The following is a 26,159-nucleotide window of genomic DNA, read 5'->3' as shown; positions in this document are numbered from 1 at the left end:
GGTGGACTAACAGATACGTATTTGTAACCAGACAAGTTGGACACACAGGAACAGAGGGATTGACGGCCCTACTCAATGAGCTTAAATGCTAGAGGGAGTGGGGTCTAGTGACACAAAAGGTAAGGCTAGGGTAGAAAAGTAGGTTGCTATGATAGTATTAATTGAGGGTTAAGTGTTTTGTTTTGATGACAGTTTCAGTAGAGGAATCAGGGTACGGGGAGGGAAAGCTGTTCACAGTTTAATTGATATGCTTTCCTAAAGAAGTACGTTTTCAAAGATTTTATGAAGGAGTAGAGATTGGCTGAAAGTCTAACAGAGAGGGGAAGGGCGTTCCATTGGATGTTACACAGCTATTTATGTAGGAGAAGATTATTTTTGAATGGATGACAAAGCTGAAGCAATTATCAAACAAATAATTATTATTTTTAGGCCAATTTTGTTTGATTAATGTTGTGTTAGAATATGCTTTTGCACCAGAGAAAGTTCTATGTTAATACAGTAACTGTCTTCTGAATTATGAATGCTGTAAGAACATGAAACCCTAAGGGCGATGCATCTACAATCGAGAGAGGTAATCATCAAATATTTAAGATCAAAATGCAGTAACACATGCTAGCTGTCATGTGCACATTTGCTTAATGTTATGACAAGGTTTTATTTTTATTTTTATTATTAAAAACATCATAGTAAAGAATTTTTCTGAAAATAATAATTAATTCAAGAACAAATTTCATATCTAGCAACATGAATCTGGATAGAGACGTTTTTGGATATCCTAAGAAATTGTATATTCTATAAAGTAATGTGAAATATTCTTCTTTTATGTCTAAATTTTATATTGTAATGTATACATATCTAGCTGTTGTCATAGTATGCCTTAAATTTAGTGCATAAATCAGTTTGCCGTAATTCCGATGTTGCCACAAGGCATAAAATATGACATAGGAATAGGCATTTGGATATTATCATGCTTAATAATTCACTGAGCATTTGTTTTATGCAAATTAATGTCTACTAATAAAAATGACATGCAAGTTACAACTATGTGACAGTTAAAAATGTTTTTTGTTTTTTTTCTCAAGCATTATGAAATATGAATTATGCATTTTTATATCTATAAACACCAGCATACCATCAGATTATGTTACGCCAACGAAGCCGTTATTGATTTTTGTAATAATTTTGTAATATTGCTACACTGCAGTGTTGAAGCTGCTAATATCATTTTTGCACTGAACTGTATGCTTTAGAGACAATATTTGATATCTCATAAACAGCAGTTAAAACATTAGCTTTCTACCCGCAATCACTGCTGTATATACTTTGCATTTACTTTTATATCTATAGTAAATGTCAGAGAATTTCTAAAAATTGGAGCTGATGTTATTTTTATTTCTCGCCCAGATTTTCTAATTATTGTGCTATTTTACCACATGATTACATCAGTTACTGGAAAATATATATATTAGAAACAAAACAGCAAACACGTTGGAGGTGTTAGCTCATAACTAAGCAATCCACAACTATGACTATTTTTGTTGGTTAAAGGAAATACGGAAATTCTTTAGAAGCAATTTTAACTTTTAACCCCTTAAGGACTGAGCAATATGTACACGTTGTGATTAAAACAAAGCGTAAACAAAATCTGGAATTTGCGCTATATGTCTGTTCAGGCGTAATTCACCTCTTTCATATTATGTGCACCCACACTTATTATATATCATTTTATTCTGGGAAAACAGGGCTTTCAAATTTTTAGGTATGAAACATAATTTAATAGGAATAAAATATATATAAAAAAAGGGACCAAATAAGAATTTTTTTAAATGTTTAGTTTAACGTGACATTTTAATTGTGACATTTTTAACCGTGACATAATACTGTTTGCTTTTACTGCAATAAAATACACATATTTGTATTCAGTGATGTCTTACGTGTACAGGTTTTATGGTGTTTTGGGAAGGTACAGGGTCAAATGTAGCATGTTACATTTTCAGTTTATTCACATTGAAATTTGCCGGATTGGTTACGTTGCCTTTGAGACACTGGCCAAAGTTAGTGTTAATATTTGTTTGTGTGTGACAAATATTAACACTAACTTTGGCCGGTGTTTCTGACCAAGTGGCTACTAAAAAAGACTGGATATACCCCATTTGCAATACCTTGGGTTGTCTATTACTGCAAATACTATGCCATCAATGGGGCAATTTTCATTCCTGGGCTATCATACGGTCTCAAAAGCAACGTAACCAATCTGGTGAATTTCAATGTGAAAAAAATGAAATGCAAGCTTTATATTTGACTCTGTAACTTTTGAAAACACCATAAAACCTGTACATGAGAGGTACTGTTATACTCGGGAGACTCCGCTGAACACAAATATTAGTGTTTCAAAACAGTAAAATGTATCACAACAATTATATTGTTCGTGTAAGTGCCATTTGTGTGTGAAAAATTTAAAAAATGTCGGACAATATCGTCGTCGTAATACATTTTACTGTTTTGAAACACTAATATTTGTGTTCACCGAAGTCTTCTGAGTAAAACAGTACCCACCCATGTACAGATTTTATGGTGTCTTGGAAAGTTACAGGGTTAAATATAGTGCTAGCAAATTAAATTCCCTGGACTTTCGGCCTGGGTTGTCAGGCAGGTCCTGCAAATTGTAATTAATAAAATTACTTAATTATGTACAATTATTACATAAATATATACATAGAATTATTATATATATATATATATATATATATATATATATATATACGTGTGTGTGTGTGTATATATATATATATATATATATATATATATATATATATATATATATATATATATATAAATATATATATATATATAATTTTTTACAATTATTTTTATTTTATATAGGGGTATATATAATGATTTATACGTATATACTTATGTATATAGATATATATTATTTCATTCTACGTGTATTTTTATATCAGTATATATCTATTAATTGTAAAATACAGTTAGAACGAAATTACACATATATATTTTATTTATTTTTATTATTTTTTTATTTTATTTTTTAATGTATTTACATATTTATTTTATATTATATATATATAATAATTTATATATATATATATATATATATATATATATTTAATCAATATCATTCTACATGCATTTTGATATTAATATATATATATAATTATATATATATATATTCATATCAAAATACACTTAGACAATGTATTTGTATGTACGTGTAAATGTGTATATATATATATACTTAGTTCAGATATATATAATTATATATATATATATATATATATATATATATATATGATTTAAGTATATATAATTGTATTTTACACTGTTTTAAACAGTTTTTATATATTTTTTTCAGGCAGCAGGGGGAGTACCTGTCATTACAGGTACTCCCCCTGCTGGCATTGCTGTTGACGGCTATGCCGTCTATGTGATCATGAGGTCCTCGCAAGGACCTCACGATCACATGGCCCAGGGGGGCCAGAACGGCAGCAGGATTACTCCCTGGGTTACCCACTGGGTAAGTACATAGGACGGCAGGGACGTGCTTGCCGCCTCCCGGCATTTAGAGCTGGGTCCCCAAGGATGGCATAGCACACCCGCCATCTTTAAGGGGTTAATATACACTGAACACATTTATAAACGCAACTCTTTTGTTTTTGCACCCATTTTTCATGAGCTGAACTCAAAGATCTAAGACTTTTTCTATGTACACAAAAGGCCTATTTCTCTAAAATATTGTTCGTAAGTCTAAATCTGTGTTAGTGAGCACTTCTCCTTTGCCAAGATAATCCATCCACCCCACAGGTGTGGCATATCAAGATGCTGATTAGACAGCATCATTATTGCCCAGGTGTGCCTTAGGCTGGCCACAACAAAAGTCCACTCTAAAATGTGCAGTTTTATCACACAGCCCAATGCCACAGTAGTTGCAAGTTTTGAGAGAGTGTGCAATTGGCATGCTGACTGCAGGGATGTCCACCAGAGCTGTTGCTTGTGAATTGAATGTTGATTTCTCTACCATAACCCGTCTGCAAAGGCGTTTCAGAGAATTTGGAAGTACATCCAACTCGCCTCACAACCGCAGACCACGTGTAACCACACCAGCCAAGGGCCTCCACATCCAGCATCTTCACCTCCAGGATCATCTGAGACCAGCCACTTGGACAGCAGCTAATACAATCGGTTTGCCTAACCAAAGAATTTCTGAACAAACTGTCAGCAACTGTCTCAGGGAAGATCATCTGCATGCTCGTCGTCCTCATCGGGGTCTCGACCTGACTGCAGTTCATCGTCGTAACCAGCTTGAGTGGGCAAATGCTCACATTCAATAGCATCTGCCACTTTGGAGAGCTGTTCTCTTCACGGATGAATCCCGGTTTTCACTGTACAGGGCAGATGGCAGACAGCGTGTATGGCGTTGTGTGGGTGAGCGGTTTGCTGATGTCAACGTTGTTGATCAAGTGGCCCATGGTGGCAGTGAGGTTATGGTATGGGCAGGTATATGTTATGGACAACAAACACAGGTGCATTTTATTGATGGCATTTTGAATGCACAGAGATAATGTGATGAGATCCTAAAGGCCCATTATTATTATGAAGGGCCATTGTTATGCCATTCATCCAAGACCATCACCTCATGTTGCAGCATAATAATGCACGGCCCCATGTTGCAAGGGTCTGTACACAATTCCTGGAAGCTAAAAACATCCCAGTTCTTGCATGGTCAGCATACTCACTGGACATGTCACCCATTGAGCATGTTTGAGATGCTCTGGATTGGCGTATACAACAGCGTGTTCCAGGTCCTGCCAATATCCAGCAACTTCGCACAGCCATTGAAGATGAATGGATTAATCTTCCACAGGCCACAATCAACAAGCTGATCACCTCTATGCGAAAGAGATGTGTTGTGTCAAATGCGTTAGTCAAATGGTGGTCACACGAGATACTCACTGGTTTTCGGACCCCCCCCCAGACCTCCCCAATACAGTAACACTGCACATTTTAGACTGGCCTTTTATTGCGGCCAGCCTAAGGCACACCTGTGCAATAATCATGCTGTCTAATCAGCATCTTTATATGCCACACCTGTGAGGTGGATGGATTATCTTGGCAAAGGAAAAGTGCTCACTAACACTGATTTAGACAGATTTGTGAATAATATTTGAAAGAAATATGCCTGTTGTGTACGTTGAAAAAGTCTTAGATCTTTCAGTTCAGCTCATGAAAAATGAGGGCAAAAACAAAAGTGTTGCGTTTATAATTTTGTTTAGTGTATATAACTTTACGCAAAGTAAAAGAAACTGGTTGTTTAAGAATATCCAACTTGCTTCTGATTTTGTCAGTTCAGTTGTGGTCTCAAAAACATATTTTTCCTTTGTTTTGAACATGAAACTGAACTTTTGAAAATAAATACATTTCCTCTCTAGAGTTGTCTACAATTAAGATATTGCAATTTATGCATATATGTCAATTAAATCTTGTTCTACATAGTGCTAAGCATAAATTGCAATATCTTGAACACTATATAATATATAAAGAGAGAGATAGAGGTTGGCTAATAGAGGAGATCTATATGGCCTTTTCTTTTATAAATTGATATGTTATCAAGGTGTGAACTAACCACTACTTTTCAGGTTTAAATAAAATTGATCCTGATATACATGAATATATGGATGAAAAGCCACCTTTGAACATTCTGAAATGTATCTATATATAGTGGTTCTTCTGCAATGATAAGTGTAGCATCCTACTGTGGCTACACACTAGGCATTGTGGGAACTCAAGACAATTCATGCACTTACTGCAATCACCATATATATAGTTTATACATTTATTCTGAAGGCTAAAATCTTGCAACAACTACATAAATACAATAAAAAAATAATGCAATTGTATTTTATGTGTTTTAGTTATTGTTTTGTATACTAAGCAGATTAAATAAATTTTTAATGTTTAGAAATGTTATAGCTGTATGACAAGTGCACTTTAAAATCAAATCTATTTCTTGTATATATTTATTAAGGATCGAATGATAGCATTGTACGGGTGTTAGTGAAAAAATTGTGTATTGATTTAATTAGTGCTTTATACTATTTGATTTCATTTTAAGCCTGTTTGTCATTCTACATGAGTCCCTTTAAAATGCTTCCAAACCCTGTATGGGGTATTGGTCTGAAAAACATTTGTGAATTACAAGTTGGCTTTTTCTACTAATTAAAACCATCACAGATACATTCTCTGTTTTGTGAGAACCGGCATTCATTATGAGCATTCATTCATCATACTTATGGGTATGGTCCTGTTTAATTTGTTAGTTTGAAAAATCATCTTTCAAAGTGTGTAAATATGCAGAACTGACTAAATGTTAATCATGCGGGGAGGAGAGGTGAGCTAAATGTCTAATTAAAAAAATGAGGTTCCTCAAAAGATGGGCAGCAGAGAGAGAAAAAACAACCTAATTTACAATTCACTCATAAAAATTCTAGATAAACACATTAGTGTTTGCACTCTTGAGTTATTAATTTCCCCCAATGTTCTAAGCTAATGCATTCGTTCTCCCCTTCCAAATCACCATTTCCATGTTTGTGCATACATGCATTTAGTTTGTATAGCATCATTGTAAACTAACACAGTTCTAATATAAATAAAATTGTCCGAATGAATGTTGTTTTTAAAACTATTACACTATTAATATGTTGTACTGTTTTTTTTACATTTTATGATTAAAATTATTGTGACCTCTGATTTAAAAAAAAAAAAAAATCATACTTTTAATAATTTCCACAAATATAAATTTTCTACAATATGGCTACTATATTCTTTCTCTTGGTTCCAGTTATAAAATCTTTAGATTAATTATTCCAGTCCTAATGTACTAATATATTCATTGCACCAAAATAAAATGGTTTGTGTGTTTGCTGAAGCACAATGAACAATGTAGCACGCAGAGTACTTACTCGCGTGAGGTGTTCATCCAAGAGAATTATATATTCAAAAGTACTATTGAAGGGTGAATCAGTGGGAGGCTAGTATGACTCAAGGCATTGCGATACACAGCGGGTATCAGAATTAAAGCAATACAAATAAGACTTGCATTTGGAATCCTGCAGTTCAAAAAAACACAGTGCATGGTCCTATAGACCTATGCATTGAAAGAGAATGTAAGACTGACACTAGAAGCCATCCTTTGTTCATACTATGGGCATTAGAGATGGATATATATTTTTAATAGAAAACACAGTTGGAAATGTTATCCCCAAAATAAAACAGTAAGTCTTTAGGCTGGAGTTTATTAAACTACCCCCTATTATGCTTTGACATTGGAGTAGTACTCCATGTTTTAAAATATATCTTGTTGGGACATGTCAGAGTAAAGGTAACATGGCGCATCAAGGAAGTGGTATATGGAAGTTAAAAGGTGTGGCCTAATGTGAACTCACGATACAATATACTGTCTAAATACACTGGGTCAGGTTTTATGGTAGCTTAAAGGAGCACTATAGGGTCAGGAGTACAAACATGTATTCCTGACCCTATATTGTTAAAAACAAACACAATCTAGCGAACCCTGGCAATCCCTTTCCCCTCTATATATAGTAAAATCTTGCAGATCCAGCACAAGCCAAACACAGCCCTGGTCAGTCAGCATCTCCTCCTAGAGATGTATTGGATCAATGCATCTCTATGAGTAAAGGTCAGTGTCTCAATGCAGAGGGGGGAGACACTGAATAGCAGTGCTACACCATCTGAGGAGTGACCACTGGATGTGTCCCTAGGCTGTAATGTAAACAATAGCTTTTATTTGAAAAGACCTTGTCTACTGCAAAAAGCCTTCAGGAACTGACTATACTCACTAGAAAAAGTACAATAAGCTGTGACTATAGCATCTCTTTAATGTTCATACATGTGTGTGGGGGGGAGTGGGGGGAAGAAGGGAAGAATAAATTAGAACACTTTAGCATAATATAGTTACAATGCAAACTGCAAACTCACATGTGGCATCTCCAATGGGAGGGAAGGACCTGAATATGCTCCTATGCATTTCATCTATTTAGAATAGACTTCCTCAGGGACCTTGCAATAAAACATTGGTAGATCCATGGGTGTGTGGCTTCTTTCCCAGCTGTGTCCACTCCATTGGCATTCCTTTCCCCAATTGTATCTGGCCAATCCCTCGCTCCCATCTTCATTTCTCTTTAAGTCCGCGTCATCCCATTGATACGGGGGCGTTCCAAATTCGCTAACATGCTTTCCACTTTGCTTTCAGAGTACTTTTATCTTTCCGGGTTTCCCTCAAAGCAAATTGTTACATTTGTCACTTACAGTGTATGATAAATGTATTCTTCATATGTCATATAGTTATATGCATGTTCGAAAGTTCTTTTTCTATTTTACCAGTATATTTCTGACTGCACAAATTTGTACCAAAACCATGTTAATCTCTGCGATAAATTAATTTCTTAGATGTTTCATATATTAATTATTGATTGCTTTCTAAAGTACAGTGGGACCTCGGTTTACAAACGCCTCGGTTAACATAATTTTCGGTTTACAAATGAAAATCCATTAAAAATAATGCCTCGGTTTACAAACTTTTTTCGCAATACAAAGCAATTTTCCCCAGGATGCATTGCACCTGGGAGGTTTATAGCACCGCCCCTGCATTTTGGAGCCTGTGGGTAGCCGTGGAGGTGTTGGAGCGGCTTTTGCATCGAGTTTTGGAGCCATTTTGGAAATAGTTTGCAGTTGTTTTGGGACTTTTTGGTGCATTTCTCAAGCTGTGGAAAGGTAGGGAGTTGAGCTTCGTCGTATGCATGCCTTTGATTGTGTGTTCTGCATTGTGGGTTGGTTTCCATGCCAGGTAATTTTTACTTTTTTTTAAACCTCCAGAACGGATTTGGTTTTCAATGCATTTCTATGAGAAACCGCGTTTCGGTTTACAAATTTTTCGCAATAAGAAACCTCCCGGAGAACGAATTAAATTCGTAAACCGTTGTCCCACTGTATTATAGTTTATTTAATTTATGTTGTCTATATATTTCAAGATAGAAAAATAATAAATAAACAAACAAACAAACAAATAAATACATGTGTACTTTATACTTTTATTTCTTGGTTACTTCCTAAGCGTTTAATTTACTTTATATTATTATTTTAAGTTGAGATTTATACCTTCTTTTAAGAAAATTCCAGTGATTTGTGCATTGTGCTACACCCTGCAGCATTTTGTTCTCAACGGGAATATTGGTGATCTATCTATCTGTTGGTCTGTCTGTCTATCTTTGTATAGATAATATCATGTTATTTGCTTATTGTTTCATTGGTTGCTAATATGGATACAAAAATTAAATAGGAAAGAAACTGTCTGTTTCTTTAAATTGAATAAATAAAGTTAAAGTATAATTTATAAGCTACAATTATACTCTCACAAATAGTGTTAACTGAAATATCTTGCTCTGGCTATATCTCTTACTACAAATGTTGTTTCCATTGGTCTGGTCCAGTCTTGTTACTTCCAGTTCAACTTCTATAATTCATTCCAATTTCCTTTTACTTAACTATTGCAATGGAATTATTCATATGCAATTTTGATACAATTATGTTTCTTCAGTGTCCTGTTTATTGTTTTACTGGAGCAGTTATTCTTTTACACAATATAGTATAACATTTTGTTTAAAACCACATGCCTAATATTGTGTAGGTCCCTCTTGTGCTGCCAAGACAGCTTTGATGCATCAAGGCATGCACTCCACAAGACCTCTGAACCTGTTCTGTGGTATCTGGCACTAAGACATTAACAGCAGATATTTTAAGTCCTGCAAGTAGCGATATGGGGCCTCCATGGATTGGATATGTTGTTCCCGCATATCCAACAGATGATCAATTGGATTGTGATTTGGGGAAATTGGAGGCCAAAGCAACACCTTGAACTCTTTTTCATGTACCTTCAACTATTCCTGAACACTTTTTTGCTGTGTGTCAGGGTGCAATATCCTGCTGAAAGAGGCCAGTGCTATCAGGTATTATCATTGCCGAGAAGGGTTGTACATGTTTGCAACAATCCCTTGGTAGGTGGTACGTGCCCACTGCCTCAACCGGCCTTCCTTCTTCCAACAGTGCATCAGGCTTCCATCCTCTCTCAAAGATTAATGACACACACTCACTCAGCCATCTACCTAATCTAATAAAAATATGATTTATCAGACCAGGCAAACATGTTGCAGTGGTTGAAGGTCCAGTTCTGAACTCCCCATTGAAGGAACGTTCGGTGGTTGACAGTGGTTAACATGGGCACTCTTACAGGTCTTCGGCTATGCAGCCCCAAATGCAGCAATCTGCAATGCACTGTGTTTTCTGATACTTTTCTCTCAGGGCCAGCAGTAAGATTTTAGCAATGTGAGCAGTAGTAGCTCTTTTATGTGATCTGAGTAGGTGGACTAGCCTTTGCTCCCCATGTGCATCGATGAGACTTGGGTGCTCATGACCCTGACACCGGTCTTCCTTTCACCACTTTTGTAGGTACTAACTACTACATACAGAGAACACCCTACAAGACTTCCAATTTTTAAGACGTGCTGACCCAGTCGTCTAGCCATCATTGTTTGGCCCTTGTCAAAGATCTTTTTGCTTGCCTATTGATCCTGCTTGCAACACTTAAATTTCAATAACTGCAATTGGGCGGCACTACCTTGTTAGTCTCGTGCCCTGGGGGGCCCAAGGCAAATACCTTGTTAGCCTTGTGGTGAATACATCGCTGGGCACCCTACCGGCAACCTATGGCCGCGTGCCCACAGAAATGGCCACCTTTTGGCATCCCCCGAGGTAGGCGGCAGCTTGATTTGCTGTCGGGCGGCGAGGGAGAGCTGTAGTCTGAGCTCTTGCTGCTCAGCTCCCTTGTGCGCCACTTAGTGATGCCAGGAGCCGGAATATAATGTCAGACCCCAGGTGAGGAATCCACTCCAGTTCTCCCATAGAGGCTGGGTGGAATTAAAATAAAATAAAATAATAATAGTAATTTGTGAGTGTTGAGGGAAATGTGTATGAGTGTGTGTTTGTCAGTCACTCTGTGTATGTCTGTCAGTGAGTGTGTGTGTGTGTGTGTCAGTCACTCTGTGTATGTCTGTCAGTGAGTGTGTGTTTGTCAGTGTGTGTGTCTTTGAGTGTTTGTGTGTATGTGTCTGTCAGTCATTCTGTGTCTGTCAGTGAGTGTGTGTGTTTGTGAGTGTGTGTCTTTGAGTGAGTGTGTCAGTCAGTCACTGTGTGTCTGTCAGTGTGTGTGAGTGTGTCTGTGAGTGTCTGTGTATCTGTGAGTGTTTGTGTATGTGTGTGTCAGTGTGTGTGTATCTGTGAGTGTGTGTATCTGTTAGTGTCTGTGTATCTGTGAGTGTGTTCAATTGCCATGTTTGCACTTTGAGGGGAAAAAGTTGGTTTGTATTGCGGTTTAGGCACTCAGGCTCAAAAATATTCACCATCACTGCTCTAATGCATATTTCCAACTGTATAATAATCCTGTGTCACATTAAGTTGGTTTCACAAAAATGATATATACTTCAATGTACTCCAACGGCCTTCACAGTCAACATACCTCAATCCAACAGAGCACCTATAGGATTTGAAGGAACAGGAAATTCACAGTATGAATATACAGCCAAAAAAATCACATGCAACTGGCTTCAAGATTTATATATACTTAAGTGCCCATACTATCATTACTTGACTATGAGCCATGAGCATGTGTGTATGTTGATAATTAAAGAGTGAAAGTACATAATTGTAATATGTAGAGTAGTTGGCTTTTGCACCTGCGAGTGAGCAGCTTCCTCATATTCTCTCTTTTTGCTCCTTCTGTTTGTGAAAGTATCAATGAAAAAAACACGTAAATTGATTCTTTCTCCCTTAATTGAATTGCAGGTGTTCTGTAGTCAAGGTTTGTGTTCCATAATGTATTGAACAGACATATACATACAAGCATTTTTGCTTAATTTATAAAATATATTTATGAATTTGATGCAATCGTAGCAATTTTATATGTAGATCCTTTTTATCACATAAAAGAATATAAAAAGGTGCTACATGAAAATATCTGTCCAATTAGTTTTATTTTCCATTGACCATTGTACTTTGTAGATATCTCATCTTCATTACCCTTACCGTGATTCCAAAATTAAATTGGCTAAAGATTCTACAGCATCAAATTTGTAATTTCTTCTTATATTATGTTACTGTAATTCCTTTAATTATCTTTCTACCTGTAAAGCATGAAAAAAATCTAATCTCTACTTTTTTTTTTTTTTCTGCTGGTATGGGGGGGGGGGGGCACGACGAGAGAGGAGGAGAGAGGGGCTCATTTTTGTATTTCTAACACTACAGTGTTCCTTTAAGTTCTTCTTTAACAGCAGAACTGTATGCAAATGTATCCAAGGGTTTTGTAACATTATATAAAAATTAACTACAAAAACTGAGAATACATTAACCAAGGGGCAAAATGTTTGAAAAGGTGAATCATCTTTTTTTGCTGTTCTATGCATATGCCAAAACATTACATCATTTAATTTGTTCAATAAGGGTCTCTTATACTTTATTTTATGGGGAGACGTTGGAGACATGGCTAGAAGCAGGGCATTAAAATGGATAGTTAGGTGACTTTGTGACCTATTGATAGCTATTTATATAATTGGCTAAGTCGTTTGGATCGAGAACAAACAAAGTATCTTATTTACACAAACTATAAATGCATTTACTACAGTATAATCACACATTGTGAATTTTATTGCTGTAAATTGCTGTAATAGGTTTATACTTACCACACATTACGAGCTTCTAGTATAGGACGATAGGTTGTGGTCTCAGAGGGATCCTTGAGTATGACAGAATTATTTGTAGAATGTTTTCTATTCTTGATATGTATGGTGTTAATTTTATTTAGGTGACATCATTTATTTAACTCCTTAAAAACCAATAATAGTCATAAAATCTGGTGTAAGAATCTGATTGTAAAAAGGAATTGCCAGTCATTTAACAATGACCTGACTGTAGAGTACTACTAATGATAAAGAAGTTGGATATTCCAAGAATAAGAATGTAGGAACTTGCAGGGTTCTATCAGTGATTGGTTAAGGGTTAAATTTTGGAATGTTGTTGAAAATTAGTTATGGTATTTGTTTAAACTGAAAATACTTTAAACTAGTAAATCAAAGAAACGTTTGTTCCAGTAAGTGTTGCAGTCATGGTCGAAATGTTGTCCACTGCTCATGGTTTAAGTGTTGGGTTATATAGTAAAAAAAAAAAAAAAGACAGCTGAACAAGACAGCTGAGAAACCATGCTAGATTTATTTGTTTTTAACATTTTCTGTGCATAATATTTGTAAATAATGCAGTCCATATATGATATATTGCTGCGAATGATTAGCCCCTCTCTGTTTACAGCTCACTTTAATTGCTATAAAACACCATTTGTCAGCTTCATGTTCTATTGACAATGCTATCGATTTATCTGATTTTGGCTTTGTCTTGCCTTTTGTACATAAAACTCACATATGCAGTTCAAATGGGAAATGGTTGCATTGATTTTCTTAACTTGAGCCCAAATGCTAAAGATTTTTGGATAAGCTTTCTCATTACTTAAGCCGAAATCAATAGGAGAGAGCATCTTTTAATGAAAGAGTCGTTTGAGCATCGAACTTCAGAAACGGGGTCCTGTTCATTCTTTGCTTCACAGATTGATCTTTTAAGATTCTTAAGTGAGGTCCACTTGGTTGACATTGCGTTTTCTCTTGATGTGTAAACTTGCAGATTCAGGGACGAGCCTTCGAGCTACAGAATGAACAAAAGGAAACTCTTGCTCTGAAGCAGAAACAAGAAGGACTTCTTGCCGAGGTACCCAATTAATTATTGAAATTGATGATTTAAGGGTTCAGCTGCCAATTCTAAATGCTTTTCTTTAATTGCATTTCAATGTATTTTAAGTAGAGATAATATATCAACAGGAGTATATATATATATATATATATATATATATATATATATATATATATATATATATGCACGTGTACATGCATGAGAGCACACATGTTTTATTTGACACATGTTACATTCACAAGTAGCAGTTATTCAACTGTAAAGCCATGGTAATTAGCATTTGTGTCTTTGTGCTTTTGTACATAAAGTATAGAGTAATTAATTGGTTTACTGTGTGTGCGTTTTGCCTAATCCGTTAGTGTAACTAGGCTTCTTTCCAGCTACAGGCTCAGGAGCACACCATTTACCAGCTACGGAGTGAGGAGTGTAACCTGAAATCCCAGCTTAAGGACAGCAAAGCGAGACTTGAGCATCTGCAGAACAAACTTGACATGTCAGACAAGTTATATGGCCGTGCCAAGCAGCAGGTACTGTACAAAGATATCATTTACTGCCCTGCGCTACATAAATTAAGCTGATTATGTCTTCACTTAATTAACTGAGAATGACCTATTGATGTATAGACAAGAAAGATAAAGACTGCAAGAGCACTGTACAGAATTTATTGGCTTCCAATTAGTTCTACGATTGACTTTAACACTTAAGAAGAATAGAACACTTTGTGTTAATGCTGAGTGCAGGTATGTGTGTACGTTAACATGTATTTCTCCACTATAACGTAAAATTAAAATATTTTCTCTCTAGTATGTATGGATGCCTTAAAACTACTATCATTCTATTATTATTATTATTATTATTATTATTATTAATATAGATAAACCATTGCATGTAATATAGCATCATTTTGTTTGCACTCCTATAAGCAAATAGCTTTCTTTAATGATTCTCCTGGCTTCTCCTTGCCCAAAGAGAGTAAGCCCTCTTTGAACAGAAGTCTGGCTTACTTATCCAAAAACTAGGCACTATCTGTGTATGGTCACTAAATCTGACAATATGTTCAAGTGCTGAGTATCTGAAAAACATGATATGAAATAAAGGTGGTCATTCCCATAGAGCAAGCTTAAGCTAGAAAATGATATATGGATATGTAGAGCCAGATTGCCCTTGTAGCAGGGGCGTATTAGCCGCGAGGCAAACAAGGCATTTGCCTTGGGCGGCATTTTCCAGGGGGCGGCAAAAAACGCCGCCCCCAAATGCCCAAGGCAAATGTCTTGTTAGCCTTGCGGCTAACAGACATGCTGGGCTGGTTGCTGGTTGCTGGGCGGCCGGCGAGGGAGCTCTTCCCCTGAGCTCTCTGCTCAGCTCCCTCGCGCGCCGCCCGCAGAGTGAGACTGGGAGCCGGAATATGACGTCATATTCCAGCTCCGCCTCCCAGCCTCACTCTGCGGGCGGCGCGCGAGGGAGCTGAGCAGAGAGCTCAGGGGAAGAGCTCCCTCGCCGGCCGCCCAGCCTGCCCGCCAGTGCCGCCCTACAGCCACTGGACCACCAGGGAATGGGAGAACCCCCCCCACACCAGCATTCCCAAAGGTAAGGAGGCTGGGGGGGGAGTAAATAAAAAAAAAAAAATGTGTTAATGTGATTGTGTGTGTGTCTCTGACTGTGTGTCTGTTAGTGTGTGTGTGTGTGTGTGTGTGTGTGTGTCTGTTAGTGTGTGTGTGTGTCTGTTAGTGTGTGTGTGTGTGTCTGTTAGTGTGTGTGTGTGTGTGTGTTAGTGTGTGTGTGTGTGTGTTAGTGTGTATGTGTGTGTCTGTTAGTGTGTGTGTCTGTTAGTGTGTGTGTGTGTGTGTGTGTCTGTTAGTGTGTATCTGACTGTGTGTTCGACAGTGTGTGTCTGTTAGTGTGTGTGTGTCCGACTGTGTGTGTTTGTTAGTGTGTGTGTGTGTGTCCGACTGTGTGTGTTTGTTAGTGTGTGTGTTTGTTAGTGTGTGTGTCTGTTAGTGTGTGTGTGTCCGACTGTGTGTTTTTGTTAGTGTGTGTGTGTCCGACTGTGTGTGTTTGTTAGTGTGTGTGTGTCCGACTGTGTGTGTTTGTTAGTGTGTGTGTCCGACTGTGTGTGTTTGTTAGTGTGTGTGTCCGACTGTGTGTGTTTGTTAGTGTGTGTGTGTGTCCGACTGTGTGTGTCTGACTGTGTGTGTGTTAGCTAGTGTATGCGTATCTCTCAGTGAATGTGTGTGTATTTAGAAGGCGGGGCAGGGGGGAAGGGTTGGGTGGGGGTGGCGCGCGCGCGGGGGGAGGGGGGGTGTCTGAGTTTTGTCCTGCCTAGGGCAGCACAAACCAAGATACACCACTGCCTTGTAGGGAACAACATTTTGCCTTCTATACCACCTTCAAAGAGATTCAAACTACAAGGGGTCCCTTCATGCTACACCTGGATTCGTGATGAGGGCAGGATTACTATGTGCCAACTCTGCCCCTACCACTCCAGGCTTCAGGAGACAGTATGGCAAGTTAAGTGTTGTGTCTGTGAATCTGCATTTATGTGCATCTGTGAGTGTGTCTGTATGTGTAATTGGTGTGATACCTTTGGGGCATTGTGGGGAAAATGCCAAAGAGGGGGGTGGAGGTGTTGTGGGGGATGCACATCTTAACTCAGGGAGATGCATGGGATGTGGTGACAATGCATTGGTAGATGTAAGGGAGGGGTAGGTGGGTCAAGTGCGCAAGTGTGAAGTGGGAGAAATGCACATGAAGGGGAGATTTGGAGGAGTTACACAGATAGATATGGATTGATGCACTAAAAGTAATGAGAAATGATTAGCTGGGAGGTAAGAAGCAATTGCTTCACACGGTGGTGTTTTGGTAAAAAGGGCAGGGACTACACTTTGTCATTGGACCTGGCAGCACAATGTATGTGTGTGTATGTATATAGTTTTATCATATATTCTATCTATCTATCTATCTATCCCATTGTACAGCGCTACAGAATTTGCTGGCGCTATATAAATAATAATAAAAAAATTCAATAATTATCTATCTATTCATTTTATATATATATATATATATATATATATATATATATATATATATATATATATATATATATATATATATATATATATATATATATATATACATACATACATACATACATACATACATATATGGTTTTGTATTATATATATATATATATATATATATATATACACATGTATGTATACATGCACAAATATTTATATTTCTGTATTTGTCAATCATGAAGTAATAATCATTTTCAATAATAGTAAGAAATTACAGACCAGATATAAACCACTAGCTGCTATTTAACTACAGCACCCATTTTTCTGCAATTCAGAACAGTGATTTTACTTTTATTCAAACAGGTTCTGCTTTAAGAACCCTGCATGCACTTTGGCAGAAGCAATAATATTGTGGCCTCCGAGTCCCATTAATCTTTTCCATCTCACAGACTTTTGTCAGCAGGGGAGGGCTGGCAGCCTTTGGCCTGGGGGGCAAATCCAGTCAAGTGGCGCATTGCACCAAGAGGAGAGTAAAAACACCTTTCCCATGTGATTGAAAGGGGGGCGGGGGGAGCAGTCACCTAAACAGACACTCAATGACAAGCACAAACACACTTGCTGATTTGGCGCACACTAAAAAACACAAACTCACTGACAGGCACACGCACACACTCACTGACAGGCACACAGAAACACACAGAAAGACACACTGTTACAGGCATACTGACACACACACACACACAGGCATACTGGCTGACATACACACACACAAACTGGCACACACAGAGACATACTTGCACGCACACACAGACATACTGGCGCGCACACACACACAGACATACTGACACACACATACACCCAAACTTTACACTTTTAAAACCAGTAGACAGTGGCTGAGTAAAGGGACAGGGCTGTAGTGGGGGAACAGGGGCTGTAGTGGAGGGTATAAACTGTAATTGGGGGGTTTAGGAAATGTAGGGGGGGATAGGGGCTTAAGTAGGTTGATGGCTACAATTTGGGAAAGGGGTTGTGGTGTGGGTGATATGGGTTGCAATTGGGGGAAGAGGAGCTGTAGTGGGGATGTTATGGGGCTGTAGTGGGAGGCATGGGGCTGAGAAAGGGGGCAGGAGCTGAGAGTGGTAAAAAAGGAGCAGGGAAAGGGTGGGACAGAGCCTTACTAAGGGACCAGAGCCTGACTAAGGGACAGGGGATGGCTGAGGAGGGGGACAGGGATTGAGGAGGGGGGGAGGGGCTGAGGAGGGGGACAGGGGCTGAGGAGGGGGACAGGAGCTGAGGAGGGGGGGCAGGACTGAGAAGGGGACAGGAGCTGAGGAGGGGACAGGGGCTGAGGAGGGGGGACAGGGGCTGAGGAGGGGGGGCAGGGCTGAGGAGGGGACAGGGGCGAGGAGGGGGGCAGGGCTGAGGAGGGGGGGCAGGGCTGAGGAGGGGGGAGAGAGGGGGCAGGGCTGAGGAGGGGGGAAGAGAGGGGGCAGGGCTGAGGAGGGGACAGGCGCTGAGGAGGGGGGCAGGGCTGAGGAGGGGGGAAGAGAGGGGGCAGGGCTGAGGAGGGGACAGGGGCTGAGGAGGGGGGGCAGGGCTGAGGAGGGGGAAGAGAGGGGGCAGGGCTGAGAAGGGGGCAGGGACTGAGGAGGGGGGCAGGGCTGAGGAGGGGACAGGCGCTGAGGAGGGGGGAGGTAAGGCTGAGGAGGGGGGAGGTAAGGCTGAGGAGGGGGGAGGTAGGGCTGAGGAGGGGGAAAGAGGGTGGCAGGGCTGAGGAGGGGAATAAAAAAAAAACTAAAGTGTATTTTCCCCCTCCCTGAGTCTTACCTTAGGCCAGGGAGGGGTGGGCAGCAGCCAGCATACAGCAACAGTCAGTGAAGTCTGGAGCCTGCAGTGAGTGGAGTCGGCCAGGCCTCTCCTGATGATGTCAGGAGGAGGGGGCGTGGCTTCCTCTGCTCCTCTCCCAGACTCCCCAGCGGTCCTGTGAGAAGAGCAGTGAAAGTCACACCCCCTCCTCCTGACATCATCAGGAGAGGCCGGCCGACTCCACTGACTGCAGGCTACAGGAAGAGTGAGGTAAGTTGAAAGATCTGAGTCCTCAGCCACAGGCTTTCCTTTTTTTGCTGGATGTGGGCAGCCCTGGCCCCTGGGTTTAGGGCGGCCTGGGGGGCAATTGCCTCCCTGCCCCCCTTCCCAGCCCGCCCCTGTTTGTCAGTTTACCTTTTTTTTTCTACTTCCTTCTATACTCACATCTTTCTGTTTCTATCTAATGAATAAACAGGGCAAGCCTTGATTCTACTTGTTTAATATTAGTTACCGGTATGTTTTTAAGATATTAAGATAAGATGACAGAATTGCATTCTATATGGAGTACAATGTGAATGTATCTTTGTAGATACACCATGCTTTACAGGGGCTGCAGGCATGTGCATACAATGTCACATATGCCAGTGCCTAGTCATCTGCAGCTATCTTCTGTTTTCAGATTGTAATGGTTATTTATTGCTATTGCAGTGAGAGAGCTTCATTATTTTATGCAATTAATACAGGGCCCTAGCTAGCGTAACTCTATTCTCTATAAATTAAGTCTTAAATGAGTCGCTCAATGTAGGTTGCAATGAATGTCAGGAACATGGGCAGCCAGTGAGCTTGTATGACGGGTGTAAAATCATGAAGTACTTGTCTATTTTTTAGTTTTTGGTTCTAGCAAAACAATGTGTGATTCTGAAATCCTAAAAACAGTGCCCAACACTAGTCAAAACTAATACAGAATTTATAAAGATAGTCCTATTCAAGATACTTAATTAAACAAAACAATACAAATAATATAGTAAAAGCACTGCACAGAAATGGAAATATACCTTTCAGATTGGCAATGAATTTCAAATGACTAAAGAACAAGAATAAAGAGAGCTTAATACAGTTCAAGCAAGGGTCCAGAGTGGAGAGGTCCAGCAAAGTCAAAAGTACAATCCATGGCTTCTCCTAGGTCCTGAGTCCCCTCACAATTATCTCTGGTGTTCACAAGCAGGTAAAATAGCAGAAGAATGTTATAACAATCAGTAGCATGTTAGATGGGAATTTAGGTACTATAAAGAACTCACCGAGCTCAGTAAACAAATGGCAAATTCGGAGCAGAGGAAAATCAATCCACACGTATAATAGACATGTAGGTAAAATAGCTGCCTTTAGCGTGTTGACACGAGGCAACACATTTCCTCCAACAAGACCATCATGTGCAGAGCCTCCCAATGCCGGTTTAGTTATCTCGGTTTCACATTAATTGTACCAATCCCCACTTGATACAAATGTATCAAGTTACAACTAAATAGCAAGATATACATACAAGAAACTACCTGGAGGAAAAGGGGACCATCAAACTAAGCAGTAATTTAGATAAAAACTGTGCAATAACATTGTAAAATACATAAAAGCAGCCAGTGCTTTCACAAGGATAAAAATACGAGTTCATTTTTGATGCTGGAGACAACCAAATGTATTAAGTCAAAAGTTACCAAAACTGGATTTATACAGTATATATTTTTAAAACTGACTAGGCTATGTGTTTGTTAATTTACATTGTACAGTTGGTGCTCCATTCACATGAAAGACTTTTTTACATTTACTGCATGCTGTAGAGGTGACTTATAGTGTTTATATATGTAATTATTGCATTGGCCTTGACAACCATTCAATGCATCTTATTTAGTATCGTGACTGTTGTAATGAAAACTGTCTAAAAATACATTCAATTAGAAACCTTGTGATTTTACAACTCTATTGTTTGAGAATGGCTCTTACAAAGTGATTTATTACATTGTTTAGCATAACCATTTGTTCTAAACAGGTACAACAGTTAGGTACAGATGCAAATTCTTCTTCATAATGTTCAAATAATGTAAATCACCGTTTTGCTGATTGGGGGTTTGATATCAATATCAGCTAAAGCTTTTTGAGAAGATGTTATTTAAAGCCTATGTTAAAATCATTATGCTGAACTGTAATGTTGATTTGCCAAGTGATTAGTTTTGAAAGAATTGGATTTCACATTTCTTTACAGCTTTCTTAAAGCTTTATAGTGATACTTGTAGGTCACCGTATACTCTCTGGATTTTCTTTTCTTGTGCTTGGTTTCCTATTAAACATATTAAGCCTATAACTGCCAATATCCTTTTCCATTCTTCACAATTTCTTTTTTAGTGAAACAACCACACAGTGTTTGCTAAGATTTGGCTGTCACCAATCCTGATAATATTATAACAATGTGAAAAGGATGTATGGCAAAAAAAAAAAACTTCTTCATCCATTCCCTTCCAGTAGGGGCTAAACAGAAAATAAACAGCAGCCCCCTAAAAGGTTTTTGTTTTTTAATTTTGTCCTTTTAAGGAAAAAGAAACACACACTATTTTCCATAATGTCTATTAGTGACTGGTGAGGGCTCTAATTCTAATACTAAATGGAGAGAGTACCTATTGTCCTTTCACAGGCCCCACCTATAGGCGGTAAGTGGGGGATCTAACTATAGTATAAAATGACGGTTAACATGCCACTGTACACCCCCTCAAAATTGCCATTGCTTCCCCTCTCCCTAGGTGGCTAAGGATCCCCAATCCCCTAGCTAACTCCTCTTTAAATAATTTAAACCAACTTACCCCCTCATGCTCATGATAGTGAGTGGGGACCAATAAAATAAATACCTGTAAAAAATGAGTTATACTTACCATCTGAAGACTACTATCTTGCTGAAGTCTTCTATTCTTCAGCCTGAAAAAGGCCAAATAAAAAAACATAATGCCGGGACACAACTCTTGAAGATAAAATTGAAAATAAATTTGCAAAAAAAACAATAAAAATATATCCATCTCGCCCCCAGAGGACTATTCCCATGACATTCTGCAAGAGAAATTATACTTGGCTGTCTTGTCTGTTTTGTTCTGAGTATAAAGATAAAATAGTCATCTTCATATACAAAATACAGATGTGTTTGCTAAGATAGGTGATTTTAAGCAACCTTGCAAGATTTAAAACTGGATTTTTTTTGTGCTCGCTTCCCTTAATCTATATTTTACATATACTTTGGTATATTCAGCACTGCTGAGAAATGTAGGTTCTAAGTATGCTCCCAAATCCCTCTTTTGTTCTGTGTATATTTGGAATCCAGACCAGATTCCTTTTTGGTTGAGCACTCTGTCTCTGCACTCCACGTGCCCCTTTAGAAGTGAACACAGGAAAGCATAAGAGTAGAGTCAGTGGAAGTAGTTTAAGCTGTAAGTACTGCAGTTAGCATGTTTATCCCCCATGTTCAAAATTAGTGTATGATCCAACGATATTGGGGTACTGTGACATAGTGGTGGGCTTAACACGATATGGCTATATAGCGTAACTGAATCCCCATATTTGTTTGCTAAGATAGTTGATATTAAGTAGCCTTGTAAGTTTTCAAACTTTTTTGTGTGTGTGTGTGCATTTGTGCGTTGTTCAAATAAACTTTATTATAAAATGAATGATGCAATATTTTTTTCATGAAAACAATACTGCAATGAATGAATTAGTAATGCAAAGTTTATTTTCCAACAGCTCAAAATGCCCAGTGTTTAATAAATAGTACCGCCATTTAACATGTGTTCATGCGATGCCCAGTAAAACGCAATAACACATTTTAATATTTTATTTGCATAGCTTTTGGAATTTGAAAACAAGATATCTGATTTGGAATTTGAAAATCTTGAGCTAAAAACAAGTAAAGAAGAACAAACTGTTCAGGTAAAAAATGTTTAATGCTGTTCTATCTGCTCAACATTGCTTTTTTAACTTACACATTAATGCTTTCGATTTACTTTAATTTTAAAGGAAAACCTTTAATGTCTTAGTAACACATATTTTCAATAAAACATAGTTTCATGACTAAGTACATGCAACCCATGAATTGGTGAGGATTACACGTGCAGTTAGTAATGTATTTCTGGCATGCAACTGTATTAACCCTTAAAGGATCAAATGTTACCCTTTGTCACAAGCCAATCCATGAACACATCATGCCTGCATGCAAAGTCGTGCTTATTTAGCAGCTCCATGCTGTACTGCAGGTGCTATGTTCAGGAATATGCATGATTAATTTGTTCTTCGCACAGGTGCATTTTATAATTAATCTTGAAACCTGTGGCTGTCAACCAACATTCTACTCATGTTCACCTTACCTAATAGTATACCCGAGAAAAAATAAAATCTCAGAGATTACAGTGATGATCTTTTCAGAAGATGGGACTAATATAATTCAATTTTGATCAAACTAAATTTAGGAGGTGTTAGCAGACTTTTGGGCTTGGGCAGTCACTCACTACCCCATTCTTTTGAATTGTGTGGTTTTAGATTGGTCATTGGCATTATTTTGTTAACAAGTTAACCCAAAATGTCACTATTGGGTATAATCCACATTTTTTCGTTTGTTAAGCTTTATACTTTATGGTACAGCAACACATATGCATTGGACCTGTTTAGATGTCTGTAGAATATTTGAACTTAGTTGGAATATGGGGGATTTTGAAGTGTTCCTTCATTCTAACTTGGTGACATTTGGCAAGGAGAACTAGTACAGTTAGGATTATTGTAAAAGTTATTCTGGTCCTTTTATGCACACAGACAAAAATCTAAACAGTTCACTAGATGCTCAGCCTATGTAAAAATATGTGCAGTTATGGCTAATTTGAGCTTTTATATACGCTAATTATTTCTAAAGCGATTTGCCCTCTGACTGTTTAGCTGTTAGACAGAATAATTAGAAAAATGTACTTTAAAGGGTTTTCTGCTTATTTCCTTCATCATTATTCTAGGTAATAGTCTACTAAATGTGGTGTGGTTAAGAAAAAAAAAAGTATTTCACTGTTTGTTTCCTTCTGCCAAGCCAGACTATTTTTCTAAATTTTATAATGTTTTAATTTATTAAACACATTTTGAGAACAAAATATTTTTGCAAAGAGATTTTGTCCTTAAATTTTATATATATATATATATATATATATATATATATATATATATATATATATATATATATATATATATGTTAAAGTTCATTCATTTATATATTTTATGCCATATTTATAGTGAAACAATTATTTTTGATCATGTATCTTGCTCAGGCCATGCAGTTTATACATACATATTGTTAACTGGTACATAGGATATTTTATACTTTAAAATTGTGCAATGTATATGGCTAAAGGGCTTGTCAAAGCACCATAAAAACTTTGTACCATTAAGAAAGTTATGGTACAAAGAGTTGCCTGCAGCCTGCCTCACTGTAGAAAGTGGTACATACCTGCAGCATAGACTAAGCCTGTCCTCGAGACTTCAAAAGCAGAACTTTTTTTCATCCAACTTTGCTGTGTGATCCATTCAATTTATTCATAAGGTTTGCATGTGCCACACAGATAGATATTACGGTACTTTCATCTCATTGAAGGAGGCAGGCTGCACCCACATGCATGCACAGTTGAAGTATCATCACATAACTGCACACATCTATTTTAAAACCTTTGAACAGGACAGTGTATGAACTAATAGCAGCCATGGTATGGCATATTTCTTTTTTTTTATCAGCTAACTGAAGAACTATCACTTGTTCTGTGTAACAGGTGGGGGATACATTTGCAATCCCCCAGTAGACAGGATGGGATACGATCAGACTATATACTGCACAATGATAGGTTTCTGATGGGTGTGTAATAGACTTGTGCATTTGGCATAATTGCAATTAGTCTAATTTTAGAATCGTCCATATTCTTTTTAATTCTGAAGAGCTATAAGGATGTATAACCAAACAAACAAATCCCCATAGAGGGCATCTATTGGAGAAGGAGTTTGAATACTTTTTTTCCCTTCTTCTTTCTCTTTTTGTAGTTCTAGTTTGGTTTGTTTCTTAATATAGATGATCCTGAGTTTGGACTTATTTCAGTTTGGCCAAATTCAGGATCATTCATATTCTTTAACTCTCAAGCGCCATATGGATGTATAACCGAACAAACGAATCGCACAATATACGAGCATGCTTGTTTGATTTGTAATTTGGAGTTCCATCTGTTACTCCAAAAAAAGAGATGTTTGACGGGGAAAAAACATGATGGTTAAGAAACAGTCACTAAATGTTGATTTTTTTTTTTCAAACAATTAAGTGAGAAGTAGCCAACAGAGAGGAAAAAAAGCAATACTCCTACTTTTTACCCCCTATATTGGTCCCTCAAATGTAGGGATGTCAAAGCCTGTGCACCATATGATGGGAAAAATATGCCTAATCAGTCTGCTGCAAAATATATACATGATGTTTAGATTATCTATTTTTTGTACACTGATTTGACCATTTTTTGTAACCCTTGATTTAGCAAAATCATTCCCTGTAATATTTTTCATGGGCGATATTCAGACGACCCAAACCATCACATGGATGATTATCGGACTACCTGAACTAAATTGCATTTTGGGACACAGTGATTTGGCCAAACCAAATTTTTCCTCTGTACACAAGTCCAGTGTGTAGCCTCTTCTGATCAAAAAGTAATCCGATTATTGCAAACATTTGTGTGTGCAAGTGCAATATTCTTATGAGTTTAATAAAACTTTAGTATTTTTTTTTCATGCATTAAAATAAGGGAAACATTCCTTTTACTTGCTTTTTTAATTTGAATGATTGGCTAAGCCGCTTCCTGGACTGGACAGAGCACAGTGCAGAATTTGCTAATTCTGTGAAAATATAACAAATGAAGGGACTTTAATTTTTTCTGTAATTTAAGATGAAATATTGAACTTACCAAACTTTGAACCAGTATTTTCCCCTTTAACATAATAGTAACAAGAAACCAGATAACAGTGATTGTGAAGGACTTTTATGCAATTGCCTATATGCTTCAGTTTAATTCTCTCCCTGCTATTTTAAGGTCTATATTGTTCGGTTCCAAATGTCAAGAATGAATGTATTTTAAAGTGTTTTATGTCTTTTTGCAACCATGTGGTTAATGGAGACTGCCTCTAGCCCTGGATAATTGGATTACTTTCCCCTTTGTCTCCAGGATAGAGGCCTCAGTAAAACCGGTCTAAACCAGATTGCCATGCTGCCAGCCAGGGACCAAAATATACTTTTACTAACTTTTGAACCCCTGGTCTGATTCATGCCATTTTTTAATATGTTGTTCCCCTGAGTGGATTGATTGTGAATATGTAATTTATGTGAATGTGATGCATGGTTTTAGAGTTATGAATGTTAGGTAAAAAGTA

At 37.8% G+C, this 26,159-nt stretch overlaps 1 protein-coding gene across 1 annotated transcript in view; it reads left to right on the top strand.

Moving 5' to 3' along the window:
* Positions 1-24,797, top strand: part of LOC134609334 (GRIP and coiled-coil domain-containing protein 2-like) — a 69,780-nt gene extending 44,983 nt beyond the window's left edge. The window contains exons 3-6 of the mRNA XM_063453015.1: positions 13,813-13,896; positions 14,259-14,405; positions 22,575-22,658; positions 24,792-24,797. Of these exons, the coding sequence (XP_063309085.1) occupies positions 13,813-13,896; positions 14,259-14,405; positions 22,575-22,658; positions 24,792-24,797 (321 nt within the window). The remainder of the gene's footprint in view (positions 1-13,812; positions 13,897-14,258; positions 14,406-22,574; positions 22,659-24,791) is intronic.
* Positions 24,798-26,159: the final 1,362 nt, after the last annotated feature.

This window comes from Pelobates fuscus, chromosome 4 (assembly GCF_036172605.1).
Source record: "Pelobates fuscus isolate aPelFus1 chromosome 4, aPelFus1.pri, whole genome shotgun sequence".
Classification (NCBI taxonomy): domain Eukaryota; kingdom Metazoa; phylum Chordata; class Amphibia; order Anura; family Pelobatidae; genus Pelobates; species Pelobates fuscus.
This window is presented reverse-complemented; position numbering and strand designations above follow the sequence as displayed.